Source organism: Meles meles, chromosome 7 (genome assembly GCF_922984935.1).
Source record: "Meles meles chromosome 7, mMelMel3.1 paternal haplotype, whole genome shotgun sequence".
NCBI classification, from domain to species: Eukaryota; Metazoa; Chordata; class Mammalia; order Carnivora; family Mustelidae; genus Meles; species Meles meles.
Window position 1 is genome coordinate 6,906,285 of NC_060072.1, and position 20,184 is coordinate 6,926,468.

A 20,184-nucleotide genomic window follows, 5' to 3' on the forward strand; every position below is an offset into this window, starting at 1 on the left:
AGCAAGTGTCATGTCTCACGGAGGGCACTCTCCACTTCTGCTGTGTCATCTGCAGTTTAGAATGGAGAAGCAACATCTTTGCTCACACATTGTCTCATCTAACGCTCACAGATCAGAATGACAATGTCCATTATCCCGATGAGGCTACTGGGCTCAGAAAAGAGGGAATCACTCTCCTTAGGGCATTCATTTAAGAAAGACAAAGAGTTTACAGTACTATTCTAGATGCTGGGGTTACCAACACGAACAAGACTAAAGTCTTTGTTGGGAGCTATCTTCCAGACATGGAAGACACAATAACCAAGTAACAACATGTTAGGTATTGAAAAGTGGTGGAAATAAAAATAGAGTGGGTATGGGACTAGCTCCCTTAGACAGACTGGTCATAGAAGGCCTCTCAGAGGTGGTGACATTTGACTGGAAACCTGAATGAAATGATAGGCAAGATGTTAGTGCAAAGGTCCTGAGATCAGAACACGGTCATGTGTATAAGAACATCAAGGGGCCCTATGCCCAGAATGAAACAGGTAATGAAAAGTGCGCTGGGAGATGGGGTCAGAGAGACATGTAGGACAGATCATGTTGGGCCTTGGACTTAAGGTTAGGAGTTTGAATTTTTTTCTGAGTTTGACAGGGAGTGTACCTATAGGAGCTGTTGCAGGGTTTTGAGGGGCAAAGTGGTATGATTTATTTTGAAAAGTTCATTCTTGCTCATAAGCATGATTTTAAGTCAGGTGCAAAGGAATACCTACCATATGATTTCATACAGGCAAAACTAGTCCCATTTTTTAGGAATTAGCATAGTTGTGACTGCAAGTTTCCGGGCTGGATGCCACACATGGATGTATTCAGTTTGTGAAAATTCATTGATCTGTACACATGCGGTCTATGTACATGTATTATCCCTGAATTAAAATTTTAAGGGAGAAAGAGAAAGAAAGAAGATAATCCTGTTGGCTGAGTGGAACATTGTCTGTGCTTGGATGAGAGAGGCCACAGGAACTGCAGAAGACAGTGCTACAGTGTAGGGGAGATGTGAGGGAGGGTTTGCCCAGGGGGCAGCAGTGAGGTTTCCAGAAGTGATCAGATTTGAGATATGGTTTGCCAAGTAGAGCCCATAGGACTTGTAGATGGATTGAATGTGTGGAATGAGGGGGAGAGACCAGGGTGACTGGTGGGTTTTGCGGTCTGGTGAGGCTCTCCCTGACCAGTCTTAAGCTCCCCCTTGTGATTTATCTCTGGTACAGGGCATAGAACAGGGTCCTCATAACAAGTGAATGAGAGAATCTTGGTGCCGAGAGAAGGAGGTGTGTGGGGTCCCCTCACCTTGATGACCTTCCGCGTGCTGGGGTGGGTCCTTGTGACCTGGTTCCAATAGTGCTGGACCTGCCAGATCAGAAAGAGGCAGAGCACAAGCAGGTTGCCACAGCACCGAGGGTCCCTGCAGCTGCGACCCTCAGAGAGCAGGCCCCGCACTGGCTCCCACTCAGGGCCCTGGAATGGCCCCACCACAGCACAGGCTCCCAGCAGTGGCAGCAACATGACGAAGCCTAGGTGAGCAGGTGGTGGTAGGGAGTTGGAGGGCAGGACTGGTGTGGCTGACTCAGCCAGTTTGGGGTGAGGTAGCCCCTGCCTCACAGCACTCCTGTCACTGAGGCTACCTCACAAAGGAGCCTCAGCCTCCGTTCCAGCCCCTGAACCGGCACCAGAGCTGGCTAACATGCCCTCAGTGCAGGTAAGGACAGCATTGGGAAACTACCCAGAAGGGAATTAAAAGGAAGAATTTGTTTTAGATATCCCATCCTCTGGAGGGAAGAGATTACATTTCTCCCTATGTGATGGGGTGATGTAACTTGCAGTTTGTATGACTTCTTTCTTCCTAATCAGATACTTTCATCCATGTGTCCATCTGTCTATCCAATACCAAAAATTTAGTAATGAACACTGTATTGAACATGTGTGTTCTTGTTTGAACACCCAGCATTCCTTCCTCTTTGTTCACAGTATGCTGGTTTTCTGTTGGGGGTTACTTTTCCCATCTCAGGATTGGTAGAGGAATAAATCAATGTTGGTAGAGAAATAAATGCTACCCTGAAGACTGTCTTTCACCCAAAGGTTATATTCAAAATATTGAATAGTGGAGTAGGAAAGGGCACCAGCCAATTGGATGGGCCAGGCCTTAGCCCTTTAATAGCTGCATTATAAGTGTTCCTGAGCATCCCAGGAGAGGGGCATCACCTACTTGCCAACCAGTTGGGATGTATTTCTCTATTTTAAGAACACAGTATCCTACATGATGTATTCTGGCTGAATGTCAGCCCAGCTTAAATCTGATACTTTCTCATAGATCCAGGACAGTCAAGGAATGGAGGCGTGACCTAAGCTTGGCCAACGAGGCTTTCTCTACCGGGACTCTAAATATCAAGATCAGAGATTCAAGGTGGGGAAAGGAAGTTGGTGAGAAAAAGAGAAAGAAAAGCAGCCCATGACAGCTAGGAACTGGCCCGTTTCTATCAGTTAAGACTTGGTATTGCTAGGAGATACCTTGACACTCACAGCTGGGTCTTGGTATTCTCCTGCTCAACATAAACAATTTCTTAGATTATCAACATCAGACAAAACCACCCTGTGATAATCAAGACAAAAAAACAAGACCACTCTTTAATCCCATTTGAACAAAGACGAAAACATGAACATTATTGAAACCACAAAAATCACCAAATTCCCCTTCTTCTGACTAATATGGTGACTGCTATTTCTTTACCAATTACAGCTTTAGCCCCACTTTATTCCTTCCACCTTGTAGATAAGATTATTTTTTTAAAATATTTTATTCATTTGACAGAGAGAAATCACAACTAGGCAGAGAGGCAGGCAGAGAGAGAGGAGGAAGCAGGCTCCCTGCGGAGCAGAGAGCCCGATGCGGGGCTCGATCCCAGGACCCTGAGATCATGACCTGAGCTGAAGGCAGAGGCTTTAACCCACTGAGCCACCCAGGCGCCCCCGTAGATAAGATTATTAAGATACCCAATCATAGGGGTACTTGGGTGGCTGAGTTGGTTAAGCGGCCAACTCTTGATTTTGGCTCTAGTCATGATCCTCAGGGTCATGAGATTGAGCACTGCATTGGACACCACATTCAGCAGAGAGTCTGCTTGAAATTCTCTTCCTCTCTCTCTGCCCCTTCCCCTGCTTATACACTCTCTTTCTCTAAAATAAATAAATAAATCTACTTATCTTAAAAAAAAAAAGATGCCCAATCACAGAATTATTGACACTGCCTGATGGCGTCTAACCTAGGGCAAACCCCTCAATTCCTTGAACCCTCCCAAAACCACCTACTTCAACACAAATCCTACAGTAAATCCTTCCTAACACCCTCTTATTGAGAAGGCTTATCATTGCCCACAATGTGCATTCTCCCTTGATGTAATAAGTAATAACATTATAAGGTGTGTTCCTGCTAGTCCTTGGCTGGAGGGCATCGACAGTGGACTGAGACTGTAGGGCTGCTTCTGCTCTCACAACCAACTCCTGTGGAATCTACGGGCTCCACAACAGAGTTTTTCTCAAACTCCTTTTTGGTTGCTTGCCAGCAAAAATCCCTAAGTGAAACAGGCACTGCCTTTTCTATGCAGGCATAGTGCCAGCAGATAGGTATCCAAAGTACCCAAGGCATCTACAAGACCTGCTCTCATGGAGCTCTTGGTGTGGTTGGAAAGGTGGGCACTGAATAAAGGCGAGGTTGACAGATGCTGTAACAGGCAAGGACACAGGACTGTGGATCCACCCCGCAGGGGCGGTTACCTGGTCTGGGTGATCAGGGAGGCTTCACTGAAGAGGTGATGAATTGGAGTTAGCTTAGCAAAACAGTGGAGCTCTTTCTCTCAACAAAGGTTGAACGGGGTTAGAAAAATTGGAGTGTGGGGCGCCTGGGTGGCTCAGTGGATTAAAGCCTCTGCCTTCGGCTCAGGTCATGATCCTGGGGTCCTGGAATCAAGCCCCGCATCAGACTCTCTATTCAGCAGGGAGCCTGTTTCCCCCCCCCCCTGCCTACTTGTGATCTCTGCCTGTCAAATAAATAAATAAAATCTTTTTTTTAAAGAAATTGGGGTGTTCTCAGGGTAGAAAAAGAAGGTGGGTAGAGCTGTTATCATTGGGATGCAGGTGGGGACTGGTGGAGAGGAGCCTAGTAAGCCATGAAAAGGACTTGGGTTTTTAAGCACAGAAGTGTGGTAAAGGACAAATTTATAAGACAGATTGATAATGAGCATATGTCGACATTTATGAACTTACTAGCAAGAGAAACAGCAAAATCAAAAGTGTTACCTAGCTTTAAGAGAATTTGGAAACTGAGTCATTATATAGTTGGGAAACAATTACGTGAGATGTGCTGTCTCTTTACTCATAGTACTAAAAACTTCACGTCCCCATTAGTCTTTACTGAGGAGACCTGCGATATGACGGTCCTAGATGCCAGGTAAGCCAAGTAACAACTGGCACTTGTTTATAAAGGATATCTAAAAAGCAAATGATAAGGACACATCTATGACTATAAATTGGAATGATGTTTAATTCCCCAATAATGGTGGTTGGTATCTTCCATTAATATGGAAACATAAACAGGATCCGAAAAGTGAGCAGCACAATCCAAGCCACAGGTTCTGCTCTTACACAGGAATCATCTGTGGGCATTTCTTAATTTGGAGACAAATTTTGTTCTTTGACAATTTTTCTAGGATTTGCATGAGGTGAAGTTCAGTGGAGCCATTTTTTATGTAATTCATGTTCCATCCTGAATGGATGCTGTAACAGGCATCCTGGAGGCAGTTCAAACCCATTCTGTTGCCCCGTACCACAACTCAGGTTGTGGCAGGCAAAGCAGCCAGATGTGGTGGAAGTAATCCAGGCCAATAGCCAAAATCCCAAGGCCCAGTTCTGATTCAGCCACTGCCTCACTCTGTGACTGTGGGCAAGTAGCTTCCGTTCTCAGGGCCTTGGTAGCTGTAAAGTGAAGAGATTGCTGCATGATTCCCAACGGATCCTGCTAGGGCTCGACCTCTAGGTTCCCAAAATGATTAACTGGAACTAGCCTATAATGGTCTAGTTTTGGCGAGATCCAAATAGTCCCAAGATGTGTTTGGCATCATGTAGGAGAGAAATGAGTAAGCCCTAAGGACTTCTTGGAGGGGGCAAGGCATGAGTCTAGCTTTAAATAATGGAGATTTGGAGCAGCATGCTGGGCAGAAGAAAGTGGGTGTCCTATGACATCTCCAAGCTCAGCCTGACGGAAACTCAACCCTCACCCCCAAACCTGCTCTTCTTCCTGAATTCCCTACTCAATGGATTCCATTTCTGGTGGACTTCACATTTCTCACCAGTGTTTTAACAAGGATGTCTAAATATGGGGGTGCCTGGGTGGCTTAGTTGGTTAAGCATCTGCTTTCTGCTCAGGCCATGATCCCAGAGTCCTGGATCCAGCCCCACTTCAGGAGCAAGGTGCCTGGTTCTCCCTCTCCCCATTGCTTATGCTCTCTTGCTATCTCTCTCTCTCTCTCTCTCTCTCTCTCTCAAATAAAATCTTTAAAAATTGAAAAAGTGGGGCGCCTGGGTGGCTCAGTGGGTTAAGCCTCTGCCTTCAGCTCAGGTCATGATCTCAGGGTCCTGGGATCGAGCCCCATATCGGGCTCTCTGCTTGGCAGGGAGCCTGCTTCCTCCCCTCTCTGGCTGCTGCTCTGCCTACTTGTAATCTCTCTCTCTCTCTGTAAAAAAAAAAAAAAAGAAAAATAATAAAAGCCTTGCAAATTTAAAAAAAAATAAGAAAAAAAAATAAGAATTGAAAAAGTATATCTACATATGCAGGAAAACTTTTAGGATTACCCATCTTCTCTCCATACCGTTCCCTCACCGGTGTAGGGTCAAAAAGATGATTTTAAAAGCACAAGAATGTGCTCAAAGATGAACAGGCAATGGAACGATGACACCATTGAAACCCGATGGTGTGTGTGCGTGTGTGTACACAAGTTTAATTCATCGTTCCTGCCAAAGATTTATAGTATAACGAAAACAAAGATAGCAAATTACAGCCCCTCGCCCAGAACCTACGCGGTAATAGGGCGACCTTAGAGGACGAGATCCGCCCGCTTTAGTGGCGTCACTTCCGCTTCCTGCCGCTCGCGGCCATTTCCACTCCTCCGGCGCGACTTTCCGGCAGAGGCGCGCGCGCTCCCGCTCTGACGTCGCCTGGGCTCCAAGGGGTGGCGGGACCGCGGAATCGCAGCTATGGTGAGTGCGTGCTCCTGGCGCCGGGACTGGGAAGCGGGAGACTCTGGGTTCCGGTCACTCAGTGGACTGCGAGGGCTTAGAACTTTCGCTGTCTAGACAGTCCGGTCCGGGGTTAGACCTCCCACGGCCGCGGAGTCCCAGCCTCCCGGCCCCGAGTTAGAACTCGGCAGTCGTGGGAGCCCCAACAGCCCCGCTGGAGGTTTGAACTCGGGAAGCCTCAGGGTCCCAACTGCTGTGGTCGGGTGTACTTGACAACACTCTATGCGCGTGGCCGAAAGCGTCGGGGGAGTGGAGAAGGCCTGGCCCAACGTGGGAGAGAGACCAACCCACGTGGGGGAGAGTAGGAAGTGGGGTGAGAAAACTTGACTCCTTTTTGGCGGGGGAAGGGGGGAATCGCTAAGGATGGTGTGGAACCCAGGATTCGAATCAGTCTGCTCTACATCACTTCCCCATTTGTGATGTTCAGGAGGGGAAGATCTAGGTCTCCATGGGTCTGCGCCCGCCGCGAGTTACACGTGCCAGGGACTTACAAGAGGAGCCTTTGGCGCTTGGGGGCTGCGGGAAATGTGGAGTGACTCCGAACCCCGGCCTGGGTTGAGAAAAGGCTTCCCTGGGGCGGTAGTCTCCCAAATCAGAGGTCCTGGTATTACCACGTGCAACTTCTCTAAGCTGTTGGTGATCTCCACGTTTTAATCAATTCCTGTAGCTTGGTAGCTGGTTTTGTTTAGCACTTGGTAAGGAAGGAACAGCTTGCAAAGAGCTTCCACTTCCATGGAGAGGTTTAATCCTTCCAACGGAGCTTGGATCCCGTGGGCATCTTCCCCCTCGCTTTCTCCCCACCCTCTATTTCGTGAAGCTAGGACGTGGCTGAGGTTAGAGCTTGAATGCAATTCCATGAAAAGTTTTGATACAGGGTGGTCTCAACCTGAACTTAAGAGAAGTTTTCCTAAACTGTAAAAGGGGGATAACAATGCATGAGCATGTTTTCATGATTAAATGATATAATGCAGGGGCGCTTGGGTTGCTCAGTGCTTTGAGCCTTCGACTACTGATTTCTGCTCGGGTCCTGATCTCAGGATCTTGGGATAGGCAGCGGGTCTGGCTCCATGCCCAGGGTAGTGTCTGCTTGGGATTCTCTCTCTATCCCTCCTCCCCGCTCACTCATGCGCGCACGCTCTCTCTCAAATAAGAAAACTTTTTTTAAAAAAATTAAATGAGATGATGCATGTTAAAACAGCTAATCCTAATACTTGGTAGGGTGTTAACGAGCATGCAGTGTATATTGTTAAATCAAAACTCTGCGGGGTGTTTTTGGCTCTCTGGTGTACAGGGAGACCAAAGGGATCATGTTAGGGATGAAAATTAGCTAGCAGTATGATTTTATTCCTTCACTCCATTTAAATAACCCTCAGAAAAAATTTAAAGGTGAATAAATACACACTAAGCAAATTTCAGTTACTATGTATGAGCCGACGTTTTATTGTTGATTGTAATTAAAACGATAAGGTGAGACCTCTTTGATGGTTTTGGGGGCTCCTGAATTCTTCCCTTTTTATGCATTTAATATTTGGTTAGGAGTTGAGAATCCTAAATTCCAGAGATGGGTTGTTGGACTGTATTGGAAATACCTGATGGGGATGCCTGAGTAGCTCATTTGGTTAAGCAGCTGCCTTCAGCTCAGGTGGTGATTTCAGGGTCCTGGGATCAAGTCCTGCAGCCAGGTCCTTGCTCTGGCAGGAAGCCCATTGCAACCTCTGCCTGCCATTCCCTCTGCTTGTGCTTTCTCTCTGACAGATAAATCGATCAATCGATCTTAAAAAAATATGTAACAGTTTTCTGAAGTATATTTTTCGGAGTGATTTTTTAAAATTTATTTTTATTTTTTTTATAAATATATAATGTATGATTAGCCCCAGGGGTACAGGTCTGTGAGTCACCAGGTTTACACACTTCACAGCACTCACCATAGCACATACCCTCCCCAATGTCCATAACCCCACCACCCTCTCCCTACCCCCCTTCCCCCAGCAACCCTCAGTTTGTTTTGTGAGATTAAGAGTCTCTTATAAAAATATGGAATGCTTCACAAATTTGCGTGTCATCCTTGTGCAGGGGCCGTGCTAATCTTCTCTGTATCGTTCCAATTTTAGTATGTGTGCTGCTGAAGCGAGCACTTTTTGGAGTTGAATTAAAGTATTGGATCCTTTATTGTTGATGAACATTAGATTTTGATAAGTCAAAAAAGTCCAAACCAGTAAATGGAATAGTAGTGTGAAAAAATAATAAACCCAAAGGAAGGAAAGAAAAAGAAACATATTAATTGGAACAAATAGAAGGCACAAAAGAAGTATTTGAACCAAATACATCAGTACTTATATAAATATAGAAAGAGACCAAATGCTCCAATTAAGACACATTAAAGTAAAAAGAATGGTAAATGTTTGCCAAATTAAAAGGTGTGGTGTAGCCTCTGTAAACATCATATAGAAATGGGGTTTAAGGTGAAAGGCAGGGACGCCTTTGGTTAAGCATCTGCCTTCAGCTCAGGTCATGATTATGGGGTTCTGGCATCAAGCCCAGCACCTGGGATTGGCGAGGTATCTGCTTTCCTCTCCTTCCCCTGCTGATGCTTGCTTGCTCTCTCCCTCTTCCTCTCTCTCAAGTAAATTTAAAAAAAAAAAATTTTGTTTTAAAGATTTTATTTATTTGATAGAGAAAAATCACAAGTAGGCAGAGAGGCAGGCAGAGAGAGAGGAGGAAGCGGACTCTCCGCTGAGCAGAGAGGCCCATGCGGGGCTTGATCCCAGGACCCTGGGATCATGACCTGAGCTGAAGGCAGAGGCTTACACCCACTGAGCCACCCAGGTGCCCCTAAAAAAATTTTTTTAAAGATTTTATTTATTTATTTGACAGAGAGAGAAAGAGGGAACACAAGCAGGGGAGTGGGAGAGGGAGAAGCAGGCTTCCCTCCGAGCAGGGAGCCCGATGAGGGCTGGACCGTGATATGAGCTGAAGGCAGACATCTAATGGCTGAGCCACCCAAGCACCCCAAGTAAATAAAATTCTTTTTAAAAAAAGATGAAATGCATCTGTGAAGATAAAGTGGCTTAAAAATAAAGTATGAATAAAAATGACATAATTTTTTAAAATGACATAATTATAAGAAGAAATAGATAAAAATGCAATTATATAGCATTTAAGTATATAAATGATAGATAGTAAAGCCAGAACATCAGTATGATAATAGAGGATTTGAATAACACCATCAAAAAACTCGATCTAGTGGTCATAGTGAATCTAGTGAATAAAATTGTAATGGAAATTTGAAAACACTCATCAAGAATGAGAATACCTGGGGCGCCTGGGTGGCTCAGTGGATTAAGCCGCTGCCTTCGGTTCAGGTCATGATCTCAGGGTCCTGGGATCGAGTCCCGCATCGGGATCTCTGCTCCGCAGGGAGCCTGCTTCCTCCTCTCTCTCTGCCTGCCTCTCTGCCTACTTGTGATCTCTCTCTCTGTCAAATAAATAAATAAAATCTTTAAAAAAAAAAAAAAAGAATGAGAATACCACACACCAGAGCATGTAGGAATTAGCTAAAATATTACCTGAAACTTAAAATGCTTAAGTTGGAGGGAAAGGAACTATAAAAGGTAGGAAAAGAATAAAAGGACAAAATACAAAACAAGCAGAAATTATTGAAAAAGCAAATAGATCCGATTGTTCCTGGGAACACAGAATCAGAAGATTTTCTTTGGAAAATCCCCTCTGGTGAGGTTAATCAACAAAATAAGCACACGAGGTATAAGTAAGCGGTAGCGAACACGAAGGAGACATAATCTGCAGATATTAAAAGGGTATTATAAACACTTCGATAAATATAGAAACTGAGATGAAGTGAATAAATGCCTGAAAAAATGTATCAAAAACCAACTTAAGTAGAAATAAAACTTAAGGGGTGCCTCAGTCCATTAAGCATCTGCCTTCAGCTCAGGTCTTGATCCCAGGATCCTGGGATCGAGCCCCACATTGGGCTCCCTGCTCAGCATGGAAGCCTGCCTCTTCCTCTCCCTCTCCTGCTCCCCCTGCTTGTGCGTACTCTCTCACTTCTGTCAAATAAATAAAAAAATCTTTTATAAATAAATAAACTCTTAAAACTGAAGAGTAAAGAAACAAAATTAAAGTTTTTTTCATGCAGAAAAATCCTATACCTGGTTTTGAAAATAGCTTTATTGAGATAATTTATGTACTATAAAAAGTTCTTCATCTGTTTGAAGTGTATAGTTCAGTGGTTTTTCATATACGACAGAGTTGTACAACCGTTGCTATAGAATTTTAGAACATTTTTATCATTCCTCCCCACCAAGAAATCTGAAGTCCATTAGCTAATGGATATAAAATAAAATAAGAAAGCCTACTTAAGTTGGTTTTATCTCAGGAATGCAACATTGGTTTAACATTAGAAAAACTCAAAAAATTAAAGGAAAAAAGGCTTTTTCATCTGAGTCAGCTCAGCACCAAAAAAAATCTGATAGAATTCAACACCAATTTGTTTAACAAAGAAAAAACTCTTTTTTAAAGTTTTTTTTATTTAAATTCAGTTTTCCAACTGATCATTAGTTTCAGAGACATTCTTAATACAGTAGGAAATAAAGGGAATTTTTTTCTTAACAAAGTGAGAAATAGCCTGAAATATCTAGAAGTAAATCTAAAAGATGTTAAGCCTTCTGGGAAAATCGTAAAGCCTTATTGAAAGGTGCTGAGTTGGGGTGCCTGGGTGGCTCGGTCGTTAAGTGTCTGCCATCCGCTCAGGTTATGGTCCCAGGGTCTTGGAATCGAGTCCCGAATGCGGAGCAGGGAGCCTGCTTCTCCCTTTGCCACTCTGCTTGTTTTCTCACTCGCTGTCAAATAAATAAAATCTTTTAAAGGGGGGGGGGGGGGAGGAAGGTACTGAGTATATATATAAAGTGATAGATTGTGCATCCTAAAAGTCTTACCGCAATTGGGATTATAGCAAATCTGCAAATCAGATTATCCCAGCAGGTTTTTATGGGCCTTGAGAGGCTGATTCTAGAATGTATGGAGAACACCGGACCAATTATAAGACCTTTTTCGCGCTTCTCCCGGGATCTCCAGCCCTCACTCTATACCACTTCATTCTGGGACCACTGCAGTGGTTTAGGGACCAGCCGTTTTGGTGCAATCTCGCTCTTGATGTCACTTCCGCTGACGTCATCCCTACATCACTTCCGGCTTCCCTGCGGGTGGGTCATTTTTGTGTCCTTGCGGTATCGGGCAGGAGACCACCGAGACGGACGCGATGGTGAGTGTTCCCACCGGGCCGTCACCCACGGGGTCACCACCTAGGACTGTGGTGCCGCGTGCCGCGTGCCGCGGTCCAGCCTCCAGAGCCAGGGTTAGACCCGACCGCCGCGGCGAACCGCTTGTTGCTCGCGATGATAACGTGGAGTGCTCCCGAATTTTATATGCAAAATAGTTGTAAAAAGAATCCTAGGGAAAACAAATGAGAAATTCGTGAAAATTGTTAAACTCGAGAGGTGGGGGTGAGGAGGAAGGAATGGTATAAGCAGCCCCCCGGTGTGTTCCGTACCTGGGTTATTTTGAAGCAAAGCCAGTGACGTAGCATTTTATTCATAGATTTAAAGTATGTGTAAAATAAGTTTTAGCAACTGCAACGCCATTATAATTCCCCTGAATTTAATAATTCCGTAACAGTAAATATCTAATATTAGAATCAAAAGCTTGATCAGATTTTTTTCTTCCCATTTGTTTCCCCCCGGCAAGACTACCTGAACATAGACATTTAGTTCTTCAAGGGGGGTACTGATCACATGGCATCTTACGATGTTGGTGGCTGTTAATCAGTGTCTGGATCCATTAATTTATGTCTGAGTTGATTACCTGGTGAATATGGGTTGCAGGATGGTGGGATTTGATTAAATCAGTCCTTTACTAGGTGGAATAATGATACAAGAGAATGTTGGCATCTGTTTGTTACCCTGTGATACAGTCTGTGTAGGAAAGGTGGGAATAAATGCTTTACTGTTTTCCAGTTTTCAGAACACTTTTAGCTCACTAACATAGCTTTTAGTTTGAAAACATGTAGATATTTTGCAGATTTGAAAAGTAAGATCTTAGTTCTTTAAGCAAGCTGAATACAAAGGAACCCAGTTTGTATATCAGATTGATAGCCACAGGGAAAAAATGGAATAACGAATATAATACTGTCTGTGTGGATGAATATATGCTCTATAATGTAGACGGCCCCAGTCAGATATATTCTAACAACAAAAGGAAATTTCAACCTTGGTGAGCTTGTTGGTAGAGGTACCAACCATTTTGTTGGCACCAGCCATTTTGTATGTATTAACAGATCAGATAAAGGGGAAAAGATGTTTCGGAAACCAGGATTCTTAGGACAGAGGAAGATTTGAATATTGAATGGGGAACGGAGAGAGAAAATTCTGTGCTACATTTGTATAAATTATACCTTCATTTTGATTCAGTAAATATGTATGACTCAAGTGGATACTGAGCCAAGAGAACCTATTTGTAATCCATTTGCTATAATATTACCAAGGAAAAGAGAGGCATATAAAAGTATATAAGCTTTAGTGTACATCATTGGACTGGGTAATTGCTAAAATTTTTTCAAGCTAATCACTGTCTTTCTCAGTTGTTAACTGAAGTGTTTTGTGACTTGTCTGGAACAACTTCTGGTTCGGTTTAACTGATGCTTTAATGACTCCCCCCCCCGCCCCAATTCGCATTCCACAGACTGAGGCTGATGTGAATCCGAAGGCCTACCCCCTCGCAGATGCCCACCTTACCAAGAAACTACTGGACCTTGTTCAGCAATCATGTAACTACAAGCAGCTTCGGAAAGGAGCCAATGAAGGTAAGGCAGCCGGAGAGTGCTTCAGGTAGAGCGATAAAGACGCTGTTCCTGGCTTAGATTTCCAGTTTGGAAAGAGGGCTGGATACTCCTGATTGGAACCAGTGGAAGGACTTAAGAGCAGCATTCTGGCAGTAGATGCTAGAAGTTAATGGACTAAGAACTATTTTAGATCCACCAGTTGGTAACATTTTGCAGCATTTACCTTCTGATGGGTAGGAGAGTCGGGATTTGGACATGGCCATTGTGACTCCAGAGTCTCTAGTCTCATCAGTACTCCAGCATTAACAAAAACTGTGCCCTAGCACTGGGCCACAGTGGTTGAACAATGCTGTGGGGTGCTGACTTTGCTTGGTAAGTTGCACGTGGTGTGAGCTTTCCAGAAATACTCTCAGGACAAACTGGGATGGTAAAACCCTGGATCCTTCCTTGATCATAGAGCGTGAGAAGTGTTGTATGTACCCAGAGCTTGTGTGAGAGCTGTTCTTGTCTACCAGGCAAGAGATGGTGGTGACTTGGGCAAGTGTGGTAGCCAAGGAGAGAAAAGAAGTGGTCTGTCTCACGATGTGTGTTCACAGAACTGATGGGTTTAATTCTTTTTCTTGGAAACTGCTTTGTTACAGCTTTCGTGCCCACCCCCCCCAACCCCCCTCAGTCATTTACTGACCTCCCGTCCTCCTCTCCTCAGCCACCAAAACCCTCAACAGAGGCATCTCTGAGTTCATCGTGATGGCTGCAGACGCTGAGCCCCTGGAGATCATCCTGCACCTTCCGCTGCTATGTGAGGATAAGAATGTGCCCTACGTGTTTGTGCGCTCCAAGCAGGCCCTGGGGCGGGCCTGCGGGGTGTCCAGGCCTGTCATCGCCTGTTCTGTCACCATCAAAGAAGGCTCCCAGCTGAAGCAGCAGATCCAGTCCATTCAGCAGTCCATCGAAAGGCTCTTAGTCTAAACCCCTGGCCTCTGCCCCACTCCTCACTGAATCCTCCCCCTGGGGTTGTGTATCATACCATCTGTGTCCGCATGTGGTTTCTCCAGCTCCCTTCTCATTGTATTCTAGTACTAAATCTGGGGTTTGCATTTTTGTATTACTTTTGTTTTATAGGTTGTTTTTCATATATTAATCCCTCACCTCACCCCCGGTCTCTTATTCTACTCTCTCTGCCGTCCTGTCCTCTTTTGAAAAATGAACTAATGCCGAAAACGGGCGGAAACAGAGTGACGACACCATTCAAAGGCAGAGAAGAGCCAGGATAGAGATGTGGTTCCAACATTCAGGCGCCAACTTCCTGTTGTGTGTAGGGCATGATGGATGCACACGCCACTCACTTTGTATCCCTTGTGCCTGGAGTACGGGATCATTCCATATGTGTTTGCCCTCGGGGAGTTCTGTATCATTTGGGGAGAAAGCATGTATTCCGTGAGGTTCTTAGGTGTTATGTCCAAGAGTCATTTGCCAGTATACCCCTGCTGTCTGCTATGGTCACGTGATGTTGTTCCCCTTCTTCCCCAACTCCCAGCCATGCCCCGGAGGGTGGCGGGGCAGCAGCATACCAAAGAGATGTGCTGCAGAGTTCCAGAGGCTGCCTGGGCCAGGTAGGCATGAGGCAGTTGACGTCGGTCTTGAAGGAGTCCAGAGGGGCTAGAAAAAAGAGGGTCAGCTGATGCTGGAATGAAGAAGTCTGGGCAAGTCAGAGACCTGACTGGAAGCTACAGCAGAGACGTAGGAATCAAGGAAGCATCCTCTCTGGTGAATGGAGATGTCTGCAGTGGACACTTGGTACCAGCTCTGAGAGCCCTGACTCTGGTTTCCTGCCACGACGTAGGTCAGATGTATGTATTCTTTACCACTTCAGAAGGACAGTGCTAGCGTGTCATTCTTGTGAGCATCCTAATAAAGAAATATATTCATATTCCAATTTAAAGATAAGTGTGAGTCTTGGTATGTATCCAGCTAATGCCTGAACGAAGGACTGCTTAGCGTTATCAGAATGGTCACAGCTTCATAAACTTTGTACCAAGAAGGTGTGGAAAAGCCAGCATCTCGGTTGATCTCTAGTCGCTCCAAGTGTCTTGTACAGACTTGGTCACTGAGGAGCTGCTCTCAGGCTACAAAGGGTTTCTCAGCCACAGCACCGCTGACGTTTTGGAGCTGGAGAATTCACGACAGGGGGCTGCCCTGTCTGCCCACCTTGCGGCAGCATCTCTGGCCTTTACCCACCAGCAGTCAGGACCAGTCTCCCACCTCCAAGACCGTGCCAGATGTCCCCTGGTGGCAAAGTCACCCTAGTTGAGAACCGTTGCAGAATGAGGGCTCCTAGTAGCCTTTGGCATATGTTAGATGGGGGAGGGGGAAGTGATGATGGGGGAGGGGGAGGTGCTGATCGAAGCCCCTGCCACCTCACCTGCCTCTTCTACCCCTTCTCTTAGGGTCGGCACTTAAGATCCATGTCCCTCAGCAAGAGTTTGGTTTTTTTTTCCCCGACGTGTAGATAACTGGATACCATAATGGTCGGATGAGTGAGGATTTTATTTAGTGTCTTTTTGACCAGCTTGGGCGCATATGCAGGAAACCTGGAAACCACCCCATCCTGCGAAGGCCTGTTCTGTGCCTGCCGGGCTAGTCCTTTTCTCCCGGCTCACTCCAGTGTTTACGTACCCCTATCCCATCCCAAGCAGTTTTATATTTGTGGATGGTGGAGTCTGAGATGCTTACTCTCTTTTGTGGTGCCCATACATTATAATTATACTTTAAAAGATGGAAGTAATTCGGGGGATGCAAAAACGTCAGGAAGTCTGGATCTCCACCTAGGTGGAAACAGCCATCTCCACTAGAGCCCTAAGGAGTGGGGTGGGGCAGGGGCTCCTAGGATCTTCACCCCCAGCACCCAGCTGACCCTGGAGTGTTAGCCCAGTTGCCACAGCCACAATGGAAGCCTTCGAAGGGCAGGGTGTTCGTCTACGATCCTGCGGGAAAAATTGGCTCTTTTTTCCCCTGCTCCTAGTGGCCTCCGCTGCCTGTCCTGTGCCTGCCACTTCGCCATGTTCTGTCTTCCCTCAGTGTTTCACATTTGGTTTCTCGAACACTCCAAAACTACTTCTCACAGTTGCTGTTCCTTTACTGCACTGGTGGCTTTCTCCGCATGCGAACCTTGACTCAAGTATCACTTATGGAGGGCCTGGGGTACAAACTACCTCATCTCTCCTCTTTCCCCCAGCGCTGCGACATAACGATTTTTAACTTGTCCTTAACTAGTATCAGGAGTTTGTTTTCTGATTATTACCCTCATGAGAGAGCAGGAACTTGTGTGATGCCCTAGCACCCGTGGTGGTGCCCTAACACAGACGCTCCAAAAGTGGAGAACGAGTAATTCCTAAAGCCAGACATGCAAGCAAGGACATCTAGTATTTTCCATCCAGCCATCTATGAAGTTGGTTGCAGAATTTTGCATATAAACATTCTGGAGAGAATCCAGTGGCTTTCATCAGGTCTGAAAGGGTCTTCTGACCCCAAACGAACGCTGGTTAGCAACTCCTGTTTTAGCCTAAGTTTCCTGAGAGGACCCACGATTAAGGAATGTTTTTTACATTTGCGATAATGACCTTGCTAAAGGTCATTTGTAGCATGTTAAGTACTAAACAATAAATTTCCATTATTTTTAATCCCAGACTGATGAGGAAGGAAGGGGAGCTTGTTCTCGACACTTAGTGTCCCTGAGTCCCTCTCAGTATCAGCTAAGCTACATTTTGAAAAATCAGGTATGCACCTCTGACTTAGCAGATGTATCTGTTTATGGTGGGGGCTAGGTGGATGGGTATAACTGCCTGTCCTCTTCCAAAGGAAGAAAAAGAGTAGCCGGTCAATATTTTCCATGACAGCCAATGGCAGCCAGCCTCTAAGATGGGCCCCAGTCATCCTCACCTCCTGGAATTCATTCCCTTGTGAACTGTGGGCCCTCAGCCCACACCAACTCAGAGTTGGACTGCATGACCAACATGGCAGAATGATGTGACTTCCAAGGTTCCTTAAGACATTACAGCTTCTGGGGTGCCTGGGTGGCTCAGTGGGTTAAAGCCTCTGCCTTTGGCTCGGGTCATGATCCCAGGATCCTGGGATGGAGCCCCGCATTGGGCTCTCTGCTCGGCAGGGAGCCTGCTTCCTCCTCCTCTCTCTCTCTCTGTCTGCCTCTTCGCCTACTTGTGATATCTCTCTCTGTCAAATCAATAAATTAAAAAGTCTTAAAAAAAAAAAAAAAAAAGACATTACAGCTTCTGCCTTCATGTCTTTGGATCCCCGGCTATGAGGGAAGTCATAGTCGTGTTACAAAGTCCTTTAAGCAACCTGTGAAGAGGTCCAAAGGCTTCTAGCCACCAGCTAGCATTAACTGCCAGCCACGGCAATGACCCTCTGTCTCATCTGCACGCACAGGATCTCAGTTTACAGAGGTGAGTACAAATTAAAGAGGAGAAGAGGTTGATGCCACTGGAAGAATGTACCACTCACATTTCCCAAGAGAAGGGGGCATGCCACACCACACAGGGCCACAGGGAAGCACCCAGGATTTAGTTGGGTGGTAGAAGCAAGAGCAAGGGGAAAGCTGAAGCCAGGCTTTATCTGGGTTTCCGTGGCAAAGGCGCAAGGCAGGACAGAGTAAAACAGCTTAGGATTCGCTCGTCTGAACAATGCCAGTGGGCTTTGAGCTCTAAGAGTGGCTTTGAGTTGCCTAGGAGCGGGCTCTGAGATGATTTTGGGCAGGGACAATGTTGGTAAGATGTCTGGCTTGCATGAGAGGCTTGCTGGTAAATACATCATTAACTGTGCTCACAAACTAGCTAGCTTTGGGAGGGGCAGTCTCTCCCCCAGCCTGTAAGCACCCTCCCGTCCCAGATGTCAAAACAAGATACAGAAAATTAAAAAGATTAATCAGCCTTCTTGTAAGTGCTTCCTCCAGCCTCAGTCAGGCTTTCAGAGGACTGCAGGCCTGACCAACATCTTGAACGCAACCTCGTGATTGACTTCAAGCCAGCCTATCCCCTCCGCAGATGCCTCACGCACAGAAATGCTAAGAATCAGTAAGCAGTCATTGTTTTTATGCCAAGTTTTGGGCTGATCTGTTACACAGCAACAGACAACTAAGGTTGTGGGGGTTGGTGACTCTGAGGGGGTGAGGCTGGGCAGTCAGCACAGAGATAAACATGGCCATGTCAAAACTGCAGGGTCATGCGGAACACCAGAGGTGCTGGCAGGGCCCGCAAGGGAAATCCCGGCTGCTTCAGACTGGCCGGAAGTAAATCCCACGTGGGACTGGCTTTCACAGGTGATACAATCAGTTACAGTAAGAATTATTCCACATTCAGGGACACTTTGCGCTCAAACTAGAAAGGCTGGATAGTCGTCTGAGTATAGCCGGGGTGTGTTCCCGCCCCCTGCACGGAACTGAGGTTGCAATTTCTGGATGAGGGGAGGGAGAGGAAGTGGATGACTAATCTCTCCCCAGAGTTTGTGGTCCTGACTTTTCTTCTGATCTTGTGATAAGACATTAAAACAAGACCTACCAGAAGATGTTCCCTCTGCATCTGGCCTGGAAGTAGAAATGCACATGCGCATACCTTCGCTTGCTGTAGCTTTGGCTGGAGGTATTCGTGCTCTCCAGCCGCTGCCCACCGCTGCTCCATCACCTGCTCAGGCTGCTGGCCAATCCACCAAGACGTGGTGACCCCCACCCTTCCCGCCAGGGGCGCGCATGCGCGGCCATACCGCCACTGGGCTCTCCGCCCCACCTCCACCCCCGGAACGTCACCACCCCCTGGTGGACTGAAGCGTGTTTGCAGCCAGAGGGGTTAGACGGCTCAGAGCTAGTTCCTATTAAGCCCCGTGTTGCATGTTTTCTCATTTTCACCATTCCGCGGTTATCATTCTTATAATAAATATGAGGAAACTGCGGCTCGAAAGTGCCAGAGAAATTGCTCACACTCACTTGTATGTACGTGAGGGAGCCAAGATGCACATTCACTAAATCTGATTTAGGAGCTTACAGAAGCCCCACCAAATGACGCTTTGCTTTTATTTCTTCTCTCCTGGAGGAGCAACAGCAGGGAAGGCAAGGTGGCTAATCCCCTCAGAGAGATCATGTGTATCCCAGACCTCAGACGGTTATTTCTGTAACCTCACACTACCTGGAGCTCTTTCCTTCTCAACACTTGGAAAACAGAACTGAGGGAAAGGAGCGTGGACTTGAGTCAGGTCCCTCAGGAGCGCACAGAAAAGCCTGGATTTCACTCCAGGGCTCCTCCTCACTAGCCAGGAAATCCAGGGTTTAAAACAAAGGCTCAGCAATGGTACTCATCCTTACTCTCCTACTTGTGACTAGCCTAGATTCAAATCTATCTTTGTAGTATTAGTAACATCCTCTAGAACCTAGGGTTTCCAAGCATGCTGCATTTCAGAGGGATGGACTAATTTCTCAACGAGAACGAGCACTGACTCTAGTAAATGACTTTGCATCATCTTGCTGTGTCTCAAAAGCATCGCTTCTAACTGGAGAATTAAGTTCTCTCTCCCGCAAGGAGAGAAAGGCAAATGAACATAACATCTGCTTTCCAAGTAAAAACAAAACAAAAAAACCTTATAATCCTCAGAGACCAAAGCAGCTAAAACCAAAAAATCTCTTACAAGAGTAATTTGACCCCTCCTATGTCTCATGAGATGCTCACTCCAACAGAGTGACAGAGTGACAGGGACCTACGAACTCTGAATCTCAAGCCATCCTTGGAGGACGGAAACCCTTCCAGATGCTTACCTTGCTTCTCTCAGCCTAATTCTTCAAAAACAGTAGAGCAGAAAGAGCAGGAAAGGGACAGGGAGGACAGAAGAGGGATAGCATGTGGGGGCGATAGGGGACGCAAAGAGAAAGACACCCTACCCTGCTCCTCTTCCTAGGACCTCTCCTCGTCTTACTACAGCTCCCCTGAAAAATAGGAGAAATA

The 20,184-nt window shown here is 46.0% G+C and overlaps 2 protein-coding genes and 1 non-coding gene across 4 annotated transcripts in view; 1 reads left to right on the forward strand and 2 right to left on the reverse strand.

Annotated features, from left to right (window-relative positions):
- Positions 1-6,175: 6,175 nt before the first annotated feature.
- On the forward strand, positions 6,176-15,122 carry SNU13 (small nuclear ribonucleoprotein 13). 2 transcript variants are annotated; one of them, XM_046012047.1, is made up of 3 exons: positions 6,176-6,285; positions 13,081-13,201; positions 13,887-15,122. In XM_046012047.1, exons 1-3 carry the CDS (start codon positions 6,283-6,285, stop codon positions 14,147-14,149), a joined length of 387 nt encoding a protein of 128 aa, XP_045868003.1. In that variant the 5' UTR covers positions 6,176-6,282; the 3' UTR covers positions 14,150-15,122. The 2 variants fall into 2 exon arrangements, with proteins under 2 accessions (XP_045868003.1, XP_045868002.1); XM_046012046.1 differs by lacking the exon at positions 6,176-6,285 and adding an exon at positions 11,520-11,605.
- Positions 8,353-8,459, reverse strand: LOC123947751. The gene has a single exon (XR_006819795.1). It is a non-coding gene; the product is annotated as a U6 spliceosomal RNA (small nuclear RNA).
- Positions 11,629-20,184, reverse strand: part of XRCC6 (X-ray repair cross complementing 6) — a 32,454-nt gene continuing 23,898 nt past the window's right edge. Inside the window, exon 14 of the mRNA XM_046012045.1 lies at positions 11,629-11,793. Within this exon, the coding sequence (XP_045868001.1) occupies positions 11,765-11,793 (29 nt within the window). The 3' untranslated portion in view covers positions 11,629-11,764. The remainder of the gene's footprint in view (positions 11,794-20,184) is intronic.

Bases quoted from the DNA above. Each gene is read 5' to 3' on its own strand.
- SNU13 (XM_046012047.1), top strand. The intron at 13,202-13,886 runs GTAAGGCAGCCG...TCCTCTCCTCAG, and splicing joins TCGGAAAGGAGCCAATGAAG to CCACCAAAACCCTCAACAGA.